Source organism: Microcaecilia unicolor, chromosome 3 (assembly GCF_901765095.1).
Source record: "Microcaecilia unicolor chromosome 3, aMicUni1.1, whole genome shotgun sequence".
In the NCBI taxonomy this organism is placed as follows: Eukaryota; Metazoa; Chordata; class Amphibia; order Gymnophiona; family Siphonopidae; genus Microcaecilia; species Microcaecilia unicolor.
The window spans coordinates 78,576,282-78,598,245 of NC_044033.1; the positions used below are offsets into that span (position 1 = coordinate 78,576,282).

The 21,964-nt window shown below is 41.4% G+C and overlaps 1 protein-coding gene across 3 annotated transcripts in view; it reads right to left on the bottom strand.

Annotated features, from left to right (window-relative positions):
• Positions 1–7,887: 7,887 nt before the first annotated feature.
• The window catches only part of HHAT (hedgehog acyltransferase), a 354,392-nt gene continuing 340,315 nt past the window's right edge, over positions 7,888–21,964 (bottom strand). For all 3 annotated transcript variants that reach the window (XM_030196099.1, XM_030196097.1, XM_030196098.1), the window contains one exon: positions 7,888–8,743. In XM_030196099.1, coding sequence (XP_030051959.1) covers positions 8,658–8,743 — 86 coding nt within the window. In that variant the 3' untranslated portion in view covers positions 7,888–8,657. The remainder of the gene's footprint in view (positions 8,744–21,964) is intronic.

A 21,964-nucleotide genomic window follows, 5' to 3' on the forward strand; every position in this document is an offset into this window, starting at 1 on the left:
CCATAGCTCAGAGCTAACAGCCAATAGGGAATGCTCACAAGGAGTCAATCACAGGATATAGCAAACTGTAGGAAAAGCAGTTCTAATACACAGTGCTATCTATTAAACAGACACTGCAACTGAATACAGATAATACTCATTAAATATTCATAACAATACACCCTGTCTTCATGAAGATGGGGGCAGAACACATGAAAATGACAGTATTTTAAAAATGTAGGTGCACAAATGGTGCCTACATTTAGGCAACCAGTTATAGAATGAGGGGGGTTAATGTTTAATTACAAATGCCTCATTCCTGATGCTTTTCCTACCTAATTCTCCACTACTGTTCTCAGTGATATCTTTGCTCCTATCATGCAATCTCCTCTGTATCCCTCAATAACAGAATTTATGAGTTTAGGCATCTAAATAATACAAGGAGACATTGTCAGAAAATTCAGGACATGAGGAGAGAGAGTACCCCAGAGAAGGAGGTACATATAAGAACATAAGCTTTGCCATACTGGAACAGACCGAAGGTCCATCATGCTCAGGATCCTGTTTCCAACAGTGGGCACTCCAGGTCACAAGTACCTGGCATAATCCCAGAACAGTAAAACAAATGTTATGCTGCCTATCCTAGAAATAAGCAGTGGATTTTCCCAAGTTCATCTTAATAATGGCTTATGGATTTTTCTTTTAGGAAATTATCCAAAGCTTTTTTAAACCCTGCTAACTGCTTTTACCACAATGAATTCCAGAGTTTAATTACACATTGTACCAAGAAAAAGTGGAATAAAAGACTGTACCTGGGGAAGAGTTCTGGAAAAGGAAAAGGCAGAGCTTTAGTCATAACCACCACACCTTTTTTGGCCTACAAGATGTCAGAAGCACATAAGGAAAAATGATGTGGAGGTGTAGAGAGAGCTGTAGTACTCTTAAGAGGATGTGAACAGAAAAGTACAGGAAGGAGGAAGTTGAGGGATCTCAGCAGTATTAGAAGTAGCAGCATCACAGAAAGCATATATCAAGAATGGAGTGTCAGCAACAGAGGGCGAAAAGGAACAGGGTACAGGCAGTCCCTTTCCACATATAAATCTCTACCCTAGACTCAAAGTGAGATACACACAAGGAGAAGAAGATGTGAGATGGAATAGAGTATAAGGAAGAATAATGGTGCACCTGAACCAAGACAAGAACCAAAAATAATAATTCCCCCTCCACTGTTCTGATTTTAATTCCTTAAGAGATATTAGTATTTAAAATGTGAAATTCTTCCTAATTAGCTAGACCCACCAAGAGGAATCTAAGTGAACCAAGACAGTGTTCTGCTAATTATTATCAGAGTAAATATTGCACTAATATATGCAAGAGAGAAGCTTTTAAAACAGAGCTGTCTCTATAATCTCAATAATAACAGGTACACACTTTTTTTTTCTCTCCAAAAGAATATAAGAAATAAAATAACACTGTGACAGGACAAAACTGAACGTGAATGCACAGAAGGAATAATTTCACTTGAGAAGGGACCACTGTCAACAAAGAGGCAAATTGATAGTTTGAGAAACCTAGACCGTACTTACTGTTGCTTCTACAAACTGAGAGGGTCTTTTACTAAGGTGTGCTCATAATTTTGGCACATGCTAAAATTGTGGGCGCGCTAAATGTTACAGATGCCAATGCATACCTATGAGCATCTCTAACGTTTAGCATGCCCACTATTTTAGCCCGAGCTGAAAACGTGAGCGCGCCTTAGTAAAAGACTCCCTTAGGGCTGAATATTCAAAAGCATTTATCAGGGTAGCACTGCAGAATATCTTTACAGATTGCCACGACACTATCTAGGTAGTGCTGGGGTGGAGACCAAATTTATCCAGGTAGCGGTGATTTTCAGTGGATATCCACATTATTTTGCCTACGGTGGCCACATTTTAAAAACATACTGACTGCTGGAAGCTGAATGTTTGTTGATTGTTTTACAGGTTAGAAGAATATATCCTGAAGAAATATCTTATTTATCAATGTATTTATACCCCACATTATCCCCACAAACATGCAGGCTCAATGTGGCTTACCAAACCAGAGAGAGAGAGAGAGATCTCTGGGTGATATCAGATACAAATTAGAATTGAAGAGCAAATGTGCAAGAAAGAAAAGACACTTTCCATAGAACATTACAAAAGAATGGGTCCAACCAGAATCCACGTTTGCATGCATGTAGGGGTTATAGTCCTACATAGGTCCTGTAGAAAATGTTTTTGCAAACAGATGCGCTTTTAGTGCCTTACGAAAGAGAAGGTAGTCACTCAGACTGGTTATGGCTCTGGGAAGTGCATTCCAGTTGTGCGCACTGATGAAGGGAAAGCTTGACGCCTGAATAGAGCCTTGCTTACATCCTTTCCAGCTTGGGTAATGCAAGGTGAGATATAATCGAATATTATAATTTATACATATCTAAGACAGGTTATGAAAAGCAATGTTGCTTACCTGTAATAGTTGTTTTCTGTTGATAAGCTATATTGATAAGGCACACAAGTGTGGTGATGTTATCCAGCAGTGCTGGGATGGAACTGCTCTCCCACAGCTCAGAAGTTAGTGAAAAGCTCTGAGACTGTGTGGCCTTTCCCATGCACAGCCAGCCTCCTCAATATCTCAGTTAGCTCTAAAGCTGTAGAAGGAAAAACAATTTTCGAGGAGCATATGTGATTCTGTACCTTTTCAATCCTGTTGGGTATGGAAAACCACTGTTACGGGTAAACGGATTGAGTCAGGCACACAAGTGGGTGACTCCCAAGGTTAGAGATGCCTGGTTTCTTATTGACTTACCCTTTAGAACAGTTCACACAGTAGATTGCATGGTTTATAAGCTCATAGGGATAATTTGGCCTACTCTGCTGGACTAAAAGCACTGTCCTGTGCTGAGACTTGGCACACATAATGTGTAGTAAAGCATGAAGGGAGGACAATGTGAGTGATTTGCAGATGGTATTTTGTGAGGCAGGCTTCAAGAGCTGCAGCATTGCTGTAGTATGTCTAATTTGAATGAGACTCGTCCTTGGAACTGAGAGGAACGTTTGCTTGTTCACAGCAGCATTTTATACATGAAAGGGCAAGTTTAAGGCTAGTTCTTGTCTTTATAGAATTCAGACCATAAGACCAAGGCAATTATGAGTGCCAAATGGGCTCACCACACTTGAAGTATTTGGAATCAGAAGTAACTGACACCACTAAGGTACTAAAACTACACCAATTGCTAATTTGGGGTTATGTAGTTACCGGTATAAAAGAGGTGCAGTTGAGGAGGAGGGTGAAATGAAGAGATTAGGAGTGGTAATTCCAAAGGAACTTGAGACAGTCATGATAAGGCTGCATTTTTAGACAGGTAAAAGAATGATCTGAATTATCCCCATGCTCTGGTGTTTTCTTGGGACTGAGCTCTGAGTGATTGGCAGATTGGTTTGAAAGGCTGAGTCATGAGTTGTGGAAGAAAAGTTTGGATTTAAAATGTTTAAACCATGGGGCAATTCTATAAATTGGTGCCTCAATCTATGTGCCCCAATGCCATGTGCTTAGCACCAATTCTATAACGGCATCTTGGCGCCAAGATTCCACTGGACCAGTCGATATTCAGCCGGTGTTGGTCAGCATTTTAAAAAATACTGACTGTCACAAGCTATATAAAGCCCGGATATTCAGTGCTAGGTCATGACTGGTCACCGGCGCTGAAAGTCCATGCCTATTGTAAGGGCCCTGGCTGCTGCAGCAGCTTATGCGGGTCCTGGCTGATATTCAGCCAGAACCCACATTACCATTTTTGGGTCTTTTAAGCCCCCCTGATCCTCCTTTCAGCCTCCCTCTTTCCTTCCCCCAGACCATGCAAGACAAAACCCCCCTCCCCCTCCCCCGAATGGTTCCCAACCCCCTCCGGACCAGATAGGCCTCCCAGGCCTACCTGATACCATTAGTGATCCAAATGGGGGTGATGGGGGCAGGAGCAAAGTCCACTCATTCTGCCCCTTACGCCTGCTGCAACCTCTCACGGCAGCTTGTGATACTTACATTCCTTAAGAAAAGCAAGATTACAAGTCCCTGCATGCAATGGGGTAAACCCTGGAATGGATGAACCTTGTCAGGCAAATCTGGTTTCAGTTAGATATCTTAGCCAGTACCCATAAAACTTGCAGCTCACTAATCTGATGCCCCCAATCTCCTCACTCGGCTTCTTCAACCCTTCTGGTTCCAACCCCCCTCCCCCTGTTCTCTTATATGATTCACTTCCTTTCTGATCTCCGTGATCCCTCTTACTATCTCCCCACTCCATTCCGCAACCCTCCCACCCTAGACTTTCATGAATTCCTGGGACTTATCTGGAGGAGACCCCTGGTATTTTAGTGGGCCAGGGTGAGAGTGGTCCCCCTCTGCTCTTGCCCCACCCAGCTTCAGATTCCAAAATAGCAGTGCTGACCCTTACTGTACTTTGTTGTACCCACTACCACAGTCAGAAAATCTTGAAAGTGATCTTGATCTCGATGAACATGTTCAATTCTATTATTTTTGCAAGAGATAGACATGACTAAGAAGAACATGCAGTTACTGAAGTTATGACTGGGATCTCTAAAGCCCAGGCAGAATGATTGTAGATTGTCCTTTGAGAAGGTTTCTGAACAAAGATGGCACAGGTGAAAAGATGATATTATTGGAATAGAAAAACTTAAGTTGACAAACTGTGAAAATCAAACAATATCAATGAACTGAACATTGTATTTACAATATAAGAAAAAAGTTTATCAGGAGAGCTCTGTCACAACCCATTTGGCATAGAGGAAGAAAATAAACTGAGCAGCTGTAGAAATCACTGTGTGTGGGAAGGGCTATGCATACTCAGAACTTTTCACTATTTTATTTATGAACATTTATACCCCACTTTTTTCCACATTAAGCAGACTCAAAGTGGCTTACAATGTACAGGAATCAATTACAATTACATTAGATAGGGTAAAAGGAACAGGGTAGGAAGTAAAAAGAAAAGGGCAAGAGGGTCTAAAATGGACTGTGGAAGACCAGATGCTGAGACGGATCAGAGTGGCTTGAACAGCTCTCAGCAAGGCAATCCATAATTGGGAACTGTAGGAATACCCAGGAAGCGCAGGTGAGGTGCAGATGAAGCAGCAATATGCGGCCTGAAGAGTGGAAGAGGTCACCGGAGGCGGACGACATCAGCTGGATCCGGCAACTCAAAAAGAAGCAAGTCCCCAGCAAGGTGCAGCCAAACTCGAAACGACTCTCCAACGCGAAGCAGCTGCCAACACGCAGCAGCCGAGACAGGCAATGTAGAAGACGACTCCGATCTGGTCCGGTGACTAAGCCAAGCGGCAAGTGGCTCAGGCGGAGCTCGCAGGAAGAAGGCCCACAATTCAGAGACGCCAACGGCCCAGCGGAAAGGCTGGAGGAATAACTGAACCAGCCAGCCAGCCACCAGCCCAGCCCGCTCCCAGAACTGCATTGCTCCCGATCAAGAACAGACTCCTGTAAGAAGCCGTACAATTTCCTCAGTAATTGGAAGGACAGCAAAGGCTTGCCCACTGAATTCACAACTTCCTGCAGGGGTTCTCTCAGTTTGGCGGGCAGCAGCTGCTCTTGCTGAAGCAGGGTCTGGATTTCCCGTCGCAGCCTCTCCCCAGCCTCGTAGAAACACGCCATATGTTCTGAGCTGTGGGAGAGCAATTCTGTCTCAGCTCCATCATATAAAATCACCCCACTTGTATACCAAACTCAATCTTGCTTGTCGAAGGAAGAGATATGGTGACTGAAAAAGTAATTATTAACAAGTTGCAGAAGGAATTATAGTCAACCAAATAAATTTAAATAACCCTTCAAATAACAATAATGCAAAATTAAGAGGATGCTGCATTGTCTTCATTGATACAATTTTAGCAATAGAATAATGAGATATGGCATTCAAGATGATCATATTTATTGATTTATATTGTGTTACAATACATTAGGCCTTGGAGCAAAATATAAAAAGCAGATTTCGACTTTAAAGCTTCTCTATCACTGGCCCCTTTTTGATTTAAGAAAATAGGACCTAGAGAGTATTTTCAGAGAAACCACTTAAAACTAAAGATAATTTTTATGCTCTAAATCTTCGTGTGATGAACTCGCCTATAATTGACTTCTTATACAAGTCAACTTTTCGTGGTGGGATCACCATATTGCTTTAAATAGATATGAAATCTGTTTTTAGCTATCAGCGGCATTTTAGAAAAGATTGGAATTGAGATAATCAAGTCAGGACATCTCAACTTCTGCAGCATTTTAGCACAGGATCTGCCGCATGAACATCCATTTTAGAAAAATACATGTCTAAAATATCAAAGGGTCAAAATGAGAATGTGAACTTTTACGTTGTGGAATAGCAACATAAAATGTTTATGTGCCTGTACAGTAATGTTTATTTTAGACATTTTAGGATCATAAAAATTGGCCCACTATAGTTTGGCTTTTGAAAGGGATGTCTAGCACTGGGGAATTAAGAGGGAAATGTCCCCTAATCCCTGTAGTAGAGCGCTGCTCAGTAGGAGCATTTTTCTGAAACCTAGATGTCCTAGGATGTAAATCCCAACACGGATCTGTTAGGACACAGGCGTTTATTCCTCTACTGAAATGGGGAATAAATGTTCATTTTTTAGACCCACCCTAGTCCTGCCCCAAACATGCTCAATGCCCTCTTGCTGTTTGCATGCTCTTTTCTTTTTTAGATGGCTTTGTAAAATTGAACTTCAGACATTTATGCACAATATTCATTTAAGTGCCAGTTAATGCATGCCTAAAATGCCAAAAGGCGCTTCTAAACTAATACTTATATTTTCATGTAAAAGGCCACAGCTAATAATCAGTGTAGAACATTATATGGATATCTCATCTGTTTAAAGCTATACCTGCTACTTCCATGGCATGGGGTGCTAGAGATGAAGGCGGTATCTAAATTCCAGAAAACATGAGACACGTGTTGAGGATCTCTAAGTATGAGGAAAGGATTAGAGAACTAAGCAGTTGGTGTGGATGGGCAGATTGGATAGGCCATATGGTCTTTATCTATGTTTCTATGTATAACTTATACATTTGGAGGCTATATTCAGTGAGATTTATCCAGGTAGGAATGAGTCCTACCCTGGTAAGTCCCATTCACACGGTCCATACTTGGATTTTCAGTGGCTTTATCCAGGGATAATGCTGCTGAATATCCAGTCAGAGTGCTTCAGCACTATCCAAGTAAAAGATGGGACAGTCTGTTGATGAAGCTGGGAGTTGCTCAGTTAGGGACAATATTAAGTCTGCTAACCAGATAACGTCAGGACACAATATGACGCTGTTCTAACTTTCTCACGTTACCTATCTGAACATCACTGGTACCTGGATAAGTAGCACCCGCCAGCCTGTACCAGGATATTCAGTGCTGGCTGGTATCTGGATACCAGCACTGAATATCTGGGTATAAAAATCCCAGGATAGATAGCGTTTAAAACAACACTGACCACTGTGGCTAAATATTACCGTTAGTAGTTGCATTTTGCTGCTGAGCATGTAAGTTTTTATGCCTGCCTTTGTTCCATTCCAAAAACTACAACCCTTCTTTAAACATATAAAATGGCCAAAGGTATATTTAGATCTGGCCCCATTTAAAAAAAAAAATGCATTTAAGCAGTTGGGGTTGCCGCTGAATTCATGAGTTCTTTTGAATAATGGCCTGGTGATGTCTTGACTGCATTAAAGGCCATAAATTAGATGACAACTTTCAATACTCTAATGAATGTGCATTGAAAAATTGTATCAAAGAACATAACAGAGGTTCAAATCACTTAACACTTTATTAAAACAGATAAATTCATTGTACATAAAGCATTTGTGTATCACCCATTAATATCCAAATCATAGTTCTCTAGAAAAAATGCAAAAAATACTGTACAAACATGATTTAAATACTGTATTTTTTTATATAATACTTGCCAATGTTAGTATAGCAAAATATGATGCAAACAATGTGCAGTTTAACTGAGTCATTCATGAGTCATACTAGAAATGTGACGGGGTGCATGTTTCCAGGTGTGTATGGATACAGCCCAACCTTAACAATGTCTTTTTTTCCCGTTAAAAATTGGTATTTGTCAGAATATACAGTACATAATGTTTAGAATTTATAGAGAAATGCTGTATTTGTCAAAGAACACTACCTTTGTAGGGAAAAAGATGACAACAACTTCCTTCGATTAAACAAATGTATCATGGAATGCAAGATGTCTCCACTGTTCATTAGAGACGTATGACCCAGCTCGGATTCACATTTTCTCCGAAGAGGTTTCTATTGACTTGATCGGCCATTTGGACTTGATATGGATTTTTTGTTGTTTCTTTCAGGTTTCAAAATGACTTTGTTTCTCTGCTGACTGTTGAAATGAATGGCTTTGACTCCTAGAAGTGAGGAGTGTATTTATTTTCAGCAGGTACAACTGAACACAGAATTGATTTTGAGATCTGGGATATGATGACCTGAGTCAGTGAAGAGACCAGAATAGGAGTCATATAGTTATTGATCCATATTCAGAAGAGCTGACCCATCCAATTAATTCTGTAGTCATTGTTGATGACTGAAGATCTATGCAGAACTGTTAGCGCTAAGAATAAATTTTGTCTCGTTCTATTCCAATGTTAGAGCAGCAATACAGGAATCCAAGAACTGTCACTGTTGCCCAAGGCCAGCCTGAAAGAATAAAAGGAAAAACAAATATTATATAATAAATTAAACTGAGTAATCTCAAACAGTTTGATCCACCCATGTTCCAGACTACAAACATTTCCAGGAGATAAACAGTTATTGACTGCAGTGGATAAAATTATTACATCCTGTACTCTAAAATATTATTTCAGGAAACCCAAATAAAGACCCTTCCTGTGGGGTTTTAGGTTGAGCCCCATTTGGAATTATTTAATGCATTAACAGCTTCATTACAGTATGCATAACTCTTACTGTTTCTTTCCTAATATATAGAGTCTGATGTCATTAAGCTATAGATATGGCTAGAGGCTGATCACAAGTATGTGGGCCCCTGGGCCAACTAGCACATAGTGCTCCCTCCCCTTTCTTGGCCACATCTGCCAAGTACATAATTTTCCTATCCATCAAACAAGGAACACAATATACATGCAACTATGCAAGTGTTTTAAAATTTAAACAAGCACAAATACACATATAACATCAAGTTGTATTTTAAAGTTAAACAAATATGTATATAACATCAAGGATCTAGCTCATGGGCTGTTGTACATGTAATTAGTAGGGTTGCATATTTAATGCATTTTTAACTCGTTAATCACATTACAGTCTCTGCTCCTTGCTCCACTACCTGTGTCTCTCTCTGTCTCTCCCTTTGTCCTCTTCTTTCAGTTTTCTCCTTCTTCTCTCCTGCTTCTGCTGATTCCTCTTCCCGTACACACATGCTCTGGTATCTCTCCCTCCCCCTCCCAGCTTGCCTTTACTGTTTGTAGCACCAAGGAGGTATGCAGCACTAGACGCAAGCTGCTTCTCTCAAGCCGGAAGCCCTCCTTCTGTAGCTCCCGCCTCTTCTGACAGAACTTCCTGTTTTCTGTCGGTGGGACACTACAGAAGGAGGGCTCCCGACCTGAAAGATGCAACGGGCATCTAGTGCTGCATATAGTAAAGGCAAGCAGAGAGGATTGGGGAGACTCAGATGACTGAGTGGAGGGGGAGAGGAGTGGCAGACAAAGATACTGGGACCCACAGGAGAAAACTGAGAGACTATGTAGAGTGGGTGGTGGGGGGAAGGACAGTGCGAGATGCCGGAGTGTAGGCAAAGATGCCTGGATCTGAAATAGGGGATGGGATAAAAAAATAAGCGAGATGATGCCCATGGAGGGGAGGGGAGGGGAGGGGAAGGGAGAAGGGAAGAGATGGAGCTCTTGGAGAGGGGAAGGGGAGAAGAAAGGAGATGGTGCCCATGGAGGGGAGGGGAGAAGAGAGAAGATTGTGCTCATGGAGGGGGAAGGGAATAAAGAAGAGAGGAAGGGAAGTGAAGAAAAAAAGAGAGGAGATGGTGCTTGTTGAGGGGAGGGAAAGGGAAGAGAGACATGAGGAGATGGTGCCCATGGAGATGAGGTGAAAGGAAGAGAATAGATGAAAACTAGTCAGATTTCAGGAGGAAGAAAAATGGAAGAAAGTTGAACTTGAAAGATGAATATATGGCAGGAAGTGAAGAGAGAAAATAAATAGTGAATGGATAGGATGCCCTTGAAACAGAGTTCAGAACACAGACAGGGGAAGCAGAACCAGAAGCAGGTAACAAGTGATTAGAAAAATAAAATCACAAGACAGCAAAGGTAAGAAAAATGTTTCATTTTCAGTTTAGTAGCTGAAATATGTCAGTGTTGAAAATTTACATCTGCTGTCTATATTTTGCACTGTACAGGAGGAAATGTGAGGGGGACCCTTTATGCGATTAATTGTGCAATTAAAATTTTTGAGCACAATTAATTTTGTGATTAAAGCTTTTAATCAATGTACTGCCCTGGTATTTGCAATTGCTGTCTAACAGATTAATAGGAGACCTACTGCTCACATAGATATAGGGCCTATAGTACAGTATCCTCATAGAGGCTTTTGCCTTGCTTTTCTCTGTGAAAACTCATCCACCACATCATCAAAGTTTGTTTAGTAAGTTTACTTTCAATTGACATGAGTGAAAGTGAATTCAGTCGTTCCTGTTTCATCCATGCATGCAGCTCATCTTTATCCCACACTTGAGAATTATCGTTCTCCCTCACAATTTGTCACCGGTAAGGTTAAAATCAGTTTCAGAGCTATACAGTACAGTCTCAATTATCCAACCTTCCATAATCCGTTCATCCGGCATATCCAACAGATCTCCCGGTGATGTCATTGTTTATCTTTCCATTTTCCAGCATAGCACAGAGGGAAGTTTCGCACCCGAGACAATTTGTTTCAGACCCGGGACCCTACTTTTACAGTAAAACAGCACCATTGTGACCTGGATCCTGCTTTTGCAGCCTTTGCTTATGCATTGTTTGAGGGGTTACTATGTTTTCCATGTTATCCAACTTTTCACTTATCTGACAACGGGTCGATCCCGTACTGTATAGACATTAGGGAAAGTTCATTGCAACCCATATTTAAGCAAAGTATCCATCAGTTTCTGTGGCAGCATTCTGCCATCTGACTCTGGTCCATGACACCAGGTGACGAATGCTCTCAGCTGAATCAGGCTGCTGTCCAGGTCAGATGGATATGTGGATTAAAGCTTCCCTTATTCTGGAACCTTGAATACTGATTGCATTATATTAAATTTGTTTATTGCTGTGATTAAGTTCCTCTTCCAAGGATTCTTGGACAAAATTCAAGATTCCTAGGGGTCTTCTCCCATATAGTAACTCAAAGGGAGAGAAGCCTGTCAAATTCTGGGGTACCTCTCGCACAGCGAACATCACTTAGAGGAGGAGGTGTCTCAGTTTTCCCCATCTTCATCCACAAATTTCCTCAACATCTGTTTCAGCATTTTGTTAAAAAGTTCAGCCAGCCCATCGGTGTAGGAGTGGTACACTAAAGTTTTTACCATCAATAAATCACGCTTGCTTCATGACTTGTGACATGAAGGTGGTCCCCTGATCAGTCAGGATCTCCATTGGCATTCTCATCTGGGAAGAGTTCCCACAGTGTTTTGGCTACTGCAGTGACCTTCATGTTGGGCAATACAATGGCTTCCAGGTAGCGAGTTGCATAATCTAAGATGACCAGGATATATTTGCTGCTTCGGATGGTTCACTCAAAGGGTCTCATCAAATCTACGCCAATTCTCTCAAATGGGTTTTCGGCATGGGTATGAGAGGGACAGGTGAAACCCTTGCAAGACTGCTCAATTAGCAGGATGGGCAGGACTGGCAATAGAACTGGACCTATTTATGTAAGCCTGGCCAGAAGAACCAGCCCAATATCCACTCTCAGGTTTTCTCTTCCTCAAGATGACCTCTTAACTGAATAACCTGCCTGTTGTAGGGATGAGGCACTACCAATTGCTCTACCTCTTCCCCTTCCAAGGATCCCTTGTCCACTCTGTATAGCAGGTCATGGCTTAGTATAAAACATGGGGCAACTATCTTAGAGGGGTCCTGATCACCCATAGTACCATTCAGCTTGTGCCTGTCTACAGGACTCATCCTCTAATTAAGCACTCTTAACATTTTCCAGATTTTCCTCCCCAGTCCATTTGGTCCCATTCTCTAAGGGGTCAGGGATCTCCTGTGCTTCATCTGCACTTGGGTCCTCATCTACTGCAGCTCCTAAATTTGGGACAGAGTAACTTTTCTAGGTGACGCTGCTGGCAGAGCTTGGGTAACTTGGGACTCTCCCCATACAAATCAGGATCCTCCAAAGAGAAGATATTGGGGAAGGATTCTTCCTCCTTCTCTGGGTCAGCTGTTAGCTGTTCCCATAGGGCCTTGAACTTTGGGAAATCCCTGCCCAGGAAGATGACATAGGGTAGCCAAGGCAAAACCCCAACCTATACCTAGGACTCTCCAATTGCAGTTTTAAAAAGAAACTTGAGCAGTTAGGTATTTCTTCTGATCCCCATTTATGCAATTTAAAAGTACTGTCCGTTCATAATTCACTTGAAGTTGGGTGAGGATTCCTCTTTAGATGAGGGTTTTCACACTACTGGAGTCCACCAACACTTGGTAGGGGCTCCCTTTGAGTTCAACCTGGAGCACAAAGTTCTTGCCTCTGGGAGGGGAGGCCTCCACAAAATTAGAGAAGTGTGGATCTATGACATTCACATCCATGGCCTCTTTGCTCACTCCTGGGCAGTTTCTTGCCATGTGTCCCTTGTCTCCACACTTACAGCAAGTGAAAGTGCCCTGTTTCTGTCCCCAGATCCATATGGGCCACTATGTTCTGGATGGGGATGGTCTCCATTGTTCTGACCTTCCCTTCTGAGTTCCTAAGCTTACCAATGGCTTTCTCTCCTTGAGGTGCTTGACCTCAACCATCTCTTTCTGCCCTCCTGGGCTTCCACCTGGTTTTCTCTCTTTTTCCAGTTCGGGGACTGGTTGCACTTGGTGGAAAATTTCCGCTACTTCCAAAGCAGTCTCCAACATCAACCTGGGCTGCTGCCTCATCCATTGTCTTATAGCCTGAGGTATCCCATCCAGAAACTGCTCCAGGTGTACCATGTTCGTTATTTCCATGCTCGATTTTTCCTCCGGTTATGGCCACTTCCATGAAATCTCTTTCAGTCTGTAGAAAAAGCTGTGAGGAGCTTTTTACCTGGAGGGTGCTTTTTCTGAACCTCTGCCTACAGGCTTCTGGAATAACCCTGCCCACTCCAGGATGGTGGCCTTAAAATCCTTATAGGCAGTCTGGCCATTAGGATTCATGCTCTGGAATGTGGTTTGGTAACTGCCGGTTAATGAATTCCCCAAATATGTAGTCCATGTTGCCTCTGGCCAGCCAGCCATGCAAACAGTCCTTTCAAAATTTACCAGAAAGTGCATGAACTGCTATTGTTGATCTTGCACGAATTGCTGTTGCTGGCCCTCCACTAGGGCCTGGATTAGTTTCTCCATATTTTGCCTGCAGCGCTTGTGCACTCTGAAAAAAGAGGGACACCCCCCCCCCCCCTATTTGGCTTTTACTGCATTGTTGTCTATATTCCCTTGCTACCTAAGGCAGGGCTACTCTCTTTAGCCTTTCACAAAACTCCACCACTATAAAGGCCTCAATTGCTGGAGATATGTGGGTTGTCTTAACTGCAAAGACATCTAAATCCCACCACTGCCACAATATGGAGCCACCACTTCCCTGTTCTAGGCCCTGCCCTAGGACTTAACTGTGAGGGAGTGTCATTAAGGAGGAGCGGTAGTTTCCTATAGACTCCCTCAGAACTCCACTTATGATTTTATAGATCATTATCTTTTCTCCTCTCAGCCCTCATCTCCAAAATGAATAGCCTTTCAAAGTGTGGTTGCACCATGGATCAATATAGAGGTATTTTAACATTCTCCATTTTATTCTTCATTCCCTTCTGAATAATTCCTAATGAGCTATTTCAGGGGTGGCCAAACTCAGTCCCTCATTTCAGGATTTCCACAGTCAATATGAATGAGATATACTGCTTGTACTGCCTCCACTGTATGCAAACAAAAGTCTGCTTAATCATTGTGAAAATCCTGAAAATCTGACTTGGTGATAACCCTCAAGGACCAAATTTATCCACTCTGTTCTGTTTGCTTATTTGACTGCCACTTCACATCGAGTTGAGGATTTGTATCATATTGTTCAAAATCCAGCTTATTTTCAAAGGAGATCGCTGGCCATCTTCCGACACAAATCGGGAGATGGCCGGCAATCTCCTAAAGCCGGCCAAATCGGTATAATCGAAAGCCAATTTTGGTCGGCGCCAACTGCTTTCCGTCGCGGAGCCAGCCAAACTTCAAGGGGGCGTTTCGGTAGGGTAGCGGGGGCGGGATGGGGGCATGCTTTGAGATGTCCAGCTTCGCCCGATAATGGAAAAAAGGTGTCCCTGGCGAGAATTTGGTCCACTTTATTTGGTCCCTTTTTTTTCAGGTCCAAGTCCCAAAAACGTGCCCGAACTGACCAGATGACCACTGGAGGGAATCGGGGATCACCTCCCCTGACTCCCCCAAGTGGTCACTAACCCCCTCCCACCCTCAAAAAAACAACTTTAAAAACTTTTTTTGCCAGCCTCTATATGCTAGCCTCAAATGTCATACTCAGGTCCATTGTAGCAGTATACAGGTCCCTGGAGCAGTTTTAGTGGGTGCAGTGGACTTCACGCAGGCGGACCCAGGCCCATCCCCCCCTACCTGTTACACTTGTGGTGGTAAATAGGAGCCCTCCAAACCCCCCCAAAACCCACTGTACCCACATGTAGGTGCTCCCCTTCACCCATAAGGGTTATGGTAATGGTGTAGAGTTGTGGAGAGTGGGTTTTGGGGGGATTTGGGGGGCTCAGCACCCAAGGTAAGGGAGCTATGCACCTGGGAGCTATTTTAATTTTTTTTTTTTTTTTAATTTTTAGAAGTGCCCCCTGGGGTGCCCAGTTGGTGTCCTGGCATGTCAGGGGGACCAGTGCACTACAAATGCTGGCTCCTCCCATGACCAAATGCCTTGGATTTGGCCGGGTTTGAAATGGCCGGCCTCGGTTTCCATTATCGGCAAAAACCAAGGCCGGCCATCTCAAACCCGGCCCTAACCGTATTATCGAAACGAAAGATGGCCGGCCATCTCGTTCGAAAATACGGTCAGCCTCGCCCCTTCGCGGCGCCGTCCTCGGAGATGGGCCCCCTTAGAGATGGGCGTCCCCGGTCGAAAATGCCCCTCAATGTCTTCAAAATATTTTATGCTGTTTGTAATTAGAAACTTCCATTTTAACCAGTGTAGTGTCCTTCACATGCATTACATAATACATACTGTACTGTATTAGAAGAGGAGTATGAGTCGGATCCTCTTGTGTTGAATGTCTTTCCCATTGGGTACCTGTGGAGTCCTGTTGTATGTGCTGGTGTAGTTTGGTGCATGGTATATTACAAGGATCTGTGCCATTCTCTCTGTTTTCCTTCAGGAGGTTTTTTTTTTTTAACTAACTTTTCCTTAAGATTAGATAGTTGCTAGTGACTCAACCTCTAGGAGCAGAGGCTTTAGCTCTTTTATGATCTTTCTCAGTTTTCAAGGTTTGGTTGTATGTTACTAATGGGCTCATTTTCAAAACAGAAAAATGTCTAAAAAGTGGCATAAAGCAGCATTTGGACGTTTTTCTCACAAAAACCTCCAAATCAGTATTTTCGAAACCTATTTTTAGATGTTTTTCTATGAAGTCCGTCATAAGTCCATCCAAACCTCAAGGGGGCGTGTCAGGGACGTGTTCAGTGGGACTTGGGCGTTCCTAAGACTTAGACGTTTTTCAGCCATAATGGAACAAAACAAAAACACCCAGGACTAAAACAAAGACATTTTGAGCTAGACCTGTTTTTAAAACAAATAAGGCACAAAAAGGTGCCATAAATAACCAGATGACCACTGGATGGAATCAGGGGTGACCTCCCCACATTCCCCCAGTGGTCACTAACCCCCTCCCATCTCCCCAAAAATGTGATGAAAAACATTACTTGCCAACCTCAGATGTTATGCACAGGGCCATTAGAATAGCATGCAGGTCCCTGGAGTAGTCTAGTAGTGGTGCAGTGATCTGCAGACAGGTGGACCCACAGGTGGACCCAGGCTCCTACCTCCCTCTACCTGTTACATTTGTGGAGGAAACTGTGAGCTCTCCAAAACTCACCAGAAACCCACTATACCCACGAATAGATGCCCCCTTCACCCATAAGGGCTATGGTAGTGGTGTACAGTTGGGGGGCAGTGGGTTTTGGGGGGCTTAACAGACAAGATAAAGGAGCAATGGTGAGGTGTATACCTGGGAGCCTTTTATGAAGTCCACTGCAGTGCCCCCTAGGGTGCCCTATTACTGTCAGGGGGACCAGTCTACTAAAAATGCTGGCTCCGCCTACATCCCAATGGCTTGATTTTGTACATTTTGCACTTGGACATTTTTACAAAACAGTATTTTTGAAAAAAAAAAAAAAAAGACAGATGTTTTTCTTTTTTCCAAAATAACCTTCTTTCCTATTTAGATTTTGGACGTTTTTTTGCAAAACGTCCAAAGTCAGACTTAAACGTCATATCGAAAATGTCCTTCCATGAGACATATGCACTCTGTGATTTTCTTAACAGATTTCCCCTGGATATTTTAAGTAAAGAAGAAATCTTTTTGGAAATAATTTTGGGGTTATAACCCCTTTTGTTTGAAGGATTCAGTCAGGAGTTTTGGGTGTCTGCCTTTATCTTTTGGATCAGGGCATATATACTGATACTGTGTGTCTTGGCTAGTCTTATTCCCATCTTTTAATACACCACCCTTCTAGGTAAATCCAAATCAAAGTGGTTTACAAAGTAGGTTCAGCGTAAAAACAAATAGTTAAAATAATAACATATTACAAATGAAAATCCATAAACATGCACACAAAGAAAAAAGCACTGGAACATTAAAAAAAAACAGCAAGTACACATATAAATCAAAATTAAATATAATCAAGCTGCTGCCCCCTCTAAGAGTTTGAACCAGCCATGATACCAAATAAGGCCAATCTTGGGTTTTAAGACCTTTTTTGAACTGTTCTAAATGTACTTCCATACGCAAATCCTGTGAAAGAGAGTTCCAAAGAACATGGTCTAAGAAAAAACATGTTCAATTCCTAGTAGTATCAGCTCTCACACGATAATTAGAGGGGATCACTGCACAACTTTGAGACTCAGAATGTAATACTCCATTAGGATAATATGGGATTAAGTGTCAAGATAAATAAAATGGCATCCCAGAATAAAACGTCCTTTGTGCCAAAAACCATAAGTTTACATTTTATTCAATAAGAGCATAGTAAGCAATGTACTTCTTTTAGGGCTTCTTTTACAAAGCCATGCTAGTGATTCCCGTGTGGCAAATGAGAGGAAGCCCGCAGGAATTGAATGGGCTTCCTCTCAATTGCTGCACCAAAAATCGGTAGTGAGGTTTTGTAAAAGAGGACCTTAGTAACAGAGACCTCATATCAAATTTTCATGCTCCTTTGATCAGATCAATGGCCATATTTTGAATACTTTGTAGATGATTACTAGTATATTTAGGTAATTAATAAAATAACACATTTCCATATTTGAGTCTACTAAGTACTAGATCACGTACTAATTTATGCAAAAATGATTGATCAAGATAAGCATGAACAAACCTAATAAAATGCAAGGCAGTAAAGCAACTTTTGACCACTGTTGTAACACATGAATCAGTGGTTACACCTAAGTCTTGATTGTGGATTCAACTAGTACATCTTGTCCTAATAATTTGGGAAATAGGAAGAGCTCCTGTAATCTATATTGCTTGGGATTTGGAAGGATTCTGTTTCAATCAATGCTCTTCTAACCATGATGAAATGACATTAAGGGACCCTTTTACTGAAGTATGGTAGAATTTTCATTTAACGCACATTTTATTTAGTTATGTTATTTCGAATTTAACATACTGCCATTCACATAAAAATTACGCAACAAGGCGGTTTACATTAAAAATTAAAATCAACCTAAAAACAAAACAAACCAAGACAACACAAAACACAAGAGGAAGGGATTCAAAACAGCACAACAATCTTAACCAAATAATGAAAAAATAATAAGCAGAGATACACTAGCAGAAAATGTAAGGTCCCACTTCTCGACAAATGCCCGACTCCTCAATAATCATAGAAGACATTAACAAAGTATTGCCTAAACAACCATGCCTACATCAATTTTTTAAATTAATGTGTAGTAACTGCAAAGCCTCTGTAGTAAATGCAGGGGGTGTGGCCAGCATCTACCCTGCATTTCTTGCACAGTACAGATACCATATAGGTAGCGTATTATCTGCAGTGGCAGATAGCACAGGAGCATCTGCTCTATCTGCTATTGTAGGTAACGCAGTGGGGACGCAGTCCAGAAATGAAAATGTATAATTAGGAATGCTGTGACAATGTACCCCATCCCCATCTGGTCTCCCCTTTCTGACCATCCCCCCCAAACTCTGAGTCCCCTCCTGCACCCTCTATCGGAAGCCCCTCCTGATCCACTCCCCATAATGATACATTCTGCCCGATCTTCTCCCCAGAGTGACAATCACCTTTTGATCCCTTCCTTGACAAAAGGTACCGCCCTACCAACCACAACCCTCCCACCACCCTCTGGGACTTCCTCGAGGTCAGCATTGGTGCTGTGGTCTAGGTCTGCAGCAAACCCATCTGATGCTACCCTGGCCAGTGGCAATATCCAAAATGGTGCCAATGACCCCTAGTGTCATAGTTCTACCACGGGGTGGGGGGGGGGGGGGTCATCCTTCCATATAAGGAGATTACACCAAATTTTAATGGCTGTTCCTTAGAGCTCATGAAATTGTACAATACATAAAAAGAACAATTACTAAGGCATGATTCAAACCACTCCTATACTAATCCTTGAAGACTAATGCTCCTCAATTGAGCTAACAGCACCTGGTGCTCCACTAAACTGAAGGCTGCTGATAGGTCCAATGACACTATCAGTGCCACTTTACCTCTATCCAAATATTCAAAGATCTCACTAAGCATAGCTACTAATACCATTTCAGTAGTAGAGATTTTCTGAATCCTGATTGCCATAGATGTAGAAAATTTCTCTCATGAACAAAATCTTTCCGTTACATGATTAGAAAAGCATACAAAAGTATGGTAGCTTAGAAACAGGTCTATAGTGTCCTGGCAGTACTGGATCCAGAGAATACTTTTAAAATAGAGGCCTTACCACCGCCTTTTCCTGAACTAAGGTTGTTATTGATCATAGCTATTATAAATGGATATAAAGGACAAAATTTGGAAGGAACAGGATCTAAAATGGTGGTGTCAAGTTGACCTGTGTTAACAGTTTATAAAAAGCTATATTAGACAGTGGATTAAAACTATGCTATTCGACTGTCTTCTACAGCTAAGTCTTCAATGTCCTCCTTACCCTGACCAGGGGATCGAAGCACTGGTTCAAGGGTATCTACAAATTATTCTTACAATTTTTCAACCTTCCCAGAAAAATAGTTTGCTAGCTGTTCAGCAGACAGAAAAGAACCAATTTCATCCATCTGATCTGATAATTCTCTTGTAATTCAAAAGTGTGTCCTTGCTATAGACAATTACTTTTGTTTATCCTTTACCTGATTATTGTAATTCTTTGTTTTTAGGGCTTTCAAAGTGTTCTTTACGAGCATATCAAGTAGCTCGGAATGCAGCTGTTCATTTGATCACTGGCTATTGATGTTATGAACACATTACTCCTTTTTAAATCCAACTTCATTGGCTGCTGATCACTTGGCAAATATGTTTTAAAGTTTTGACACTGATTTTTAAAGTTCTCTGACAAACTTCCATCTTGCCTTGCTGCCACCTTGAAGATTCATGTGTCAACCCGTACTTTGAGGTCCAATAATCAGTACCTTTTAGGGGTTCCCAGTTTCAGGCATGTTAGACTGGAAGAATGCAGGAATTCTCTGTTCATGGTTACGGTTCCGTTATTGTGGAATTCATTACCATCAAAGTTAAGTTTTAGTGAATATCTGCTCACTTTTCAAAAATGGCTAAAAAATGTATTTCAACAAGCTTTTTCTTGATATTTATAGTTCTTTAATTATGCTTATTTTAGTCTGTAATATGTTTTATTTAATGTTGTATGTCTATTTTATTATGTATGTGATCCCGTAAGCCGCCTAGATTTGTAGATGGCCAGGACATAAGAAATTTTAAATAAAATAAACATTGTTCAAGGTCTTTAAAAAATACATATATTCAGGAAGTTTGCTGAGTTAGTCTTAGAGACAGTATCTGCTGTCCAGTGATGCTATAGAATCATTGGTGCTGAATATACATGGAGAGAGCTCAGTGCTGGCAGCTAACCATATAGTTGAGCAGTTTAATTTGAGAGAGTTTTTTGCTGCCCTAAATTAAACCACTTAACTATCAGATAGCACCTGAACATCCCGGTGTATGTATTGCTACACAAAATACCCTCACTCCACCCAAGCACTATCTATGGCCAAAACATATAGAGGAAATTTTTAAGTGTTATGATGAGTGAAGATTAGAAGATGGCACACTAGCAGAAGAATAAACAGTGACTACAAACCTTGACTTTACATTATCACACATGCACCCCCTTTTTCGTGCTAGCAGCTGCCAGTGCAGTAATGCCAAAACAGCCCGTTCAAAGTGAATGGGCTGTGTCGACCATGGCTTTGTAAAAAAAAAAAAAGGGGGGGGGGGGATATATTGGTACATCAAACTTCCTTCACATACAAATATTCAAAACGTTTTTTGAGATCCTAACCTGAATGACCCTGATTAGATTCAGCTCACACATACAGAGAGTCCTACTAGATTAAAAATGAACTGAATTAAGATGTTGAAATGATGACTCATTTTGATAGCCAGTCACATATGTTCATAGCTCTAATGAGATGTTAGTTAATACCTTTCCCTTATTTGCAATATTTTTAACACCTCTAATGATTAAGCTTCTACTAACTTATGCTAATAATCAAAGCATCACTTTACACTTCATGATGACCCCAACAGTGTGAATTTATGTTATGTGTTTCTACTCTTTAAAAAATATTATTTATTTATAAATTTCAAATTATACAATCACAAGATTAAACTATTGTTTAAGCAATATAGAAAGCAAATAAAGTATAATATTAAAAATATCGAGAAAACAAAACAAATTTTCCTTAGACCACAATTAGGTGGGGAGTGGACTCAAAAAGCCAAAAGAAAGCAAAGAAGATATACAACATTCTGAAATAAACAGAAAGAAAAGCTTAACATGTTTAGACCCCCCCCCCCCCCTCTTATAATTTCCAATAAGTCCAGCAGCTCTACACTCAAAGAATCTTCTTCATATCCAGAAAGGCCCCCAATCACCCTTGGGTAAAGAAGGTATCTTTAGTCTCCTCAAGTCTAATCACACATCCACACTGATATGTTAACAAAAATGTAGAATCATGAACTCTAGTCTCTCTTTCCATGACTAGAAATTGTTTCTTCCCTTCCTAAGTAGGTCCCGCCACATCAGGACAAATCCAAATTCGTTTGCTATGAAACAAATCTGATGGATGCCAAAAAAACAGTCTCAAGATGGCACTTAGGTCTTGCTCAAAAAACAGAGATACTAATAAAGTAGCTCTTTCTGAGGAAGTTTTAAAGTCATGAAAAGGTTTTACATCACCTTGTATCTGATTAACCTGAAATGAAAAGTCGTGTTTTACTTCTTCTACTG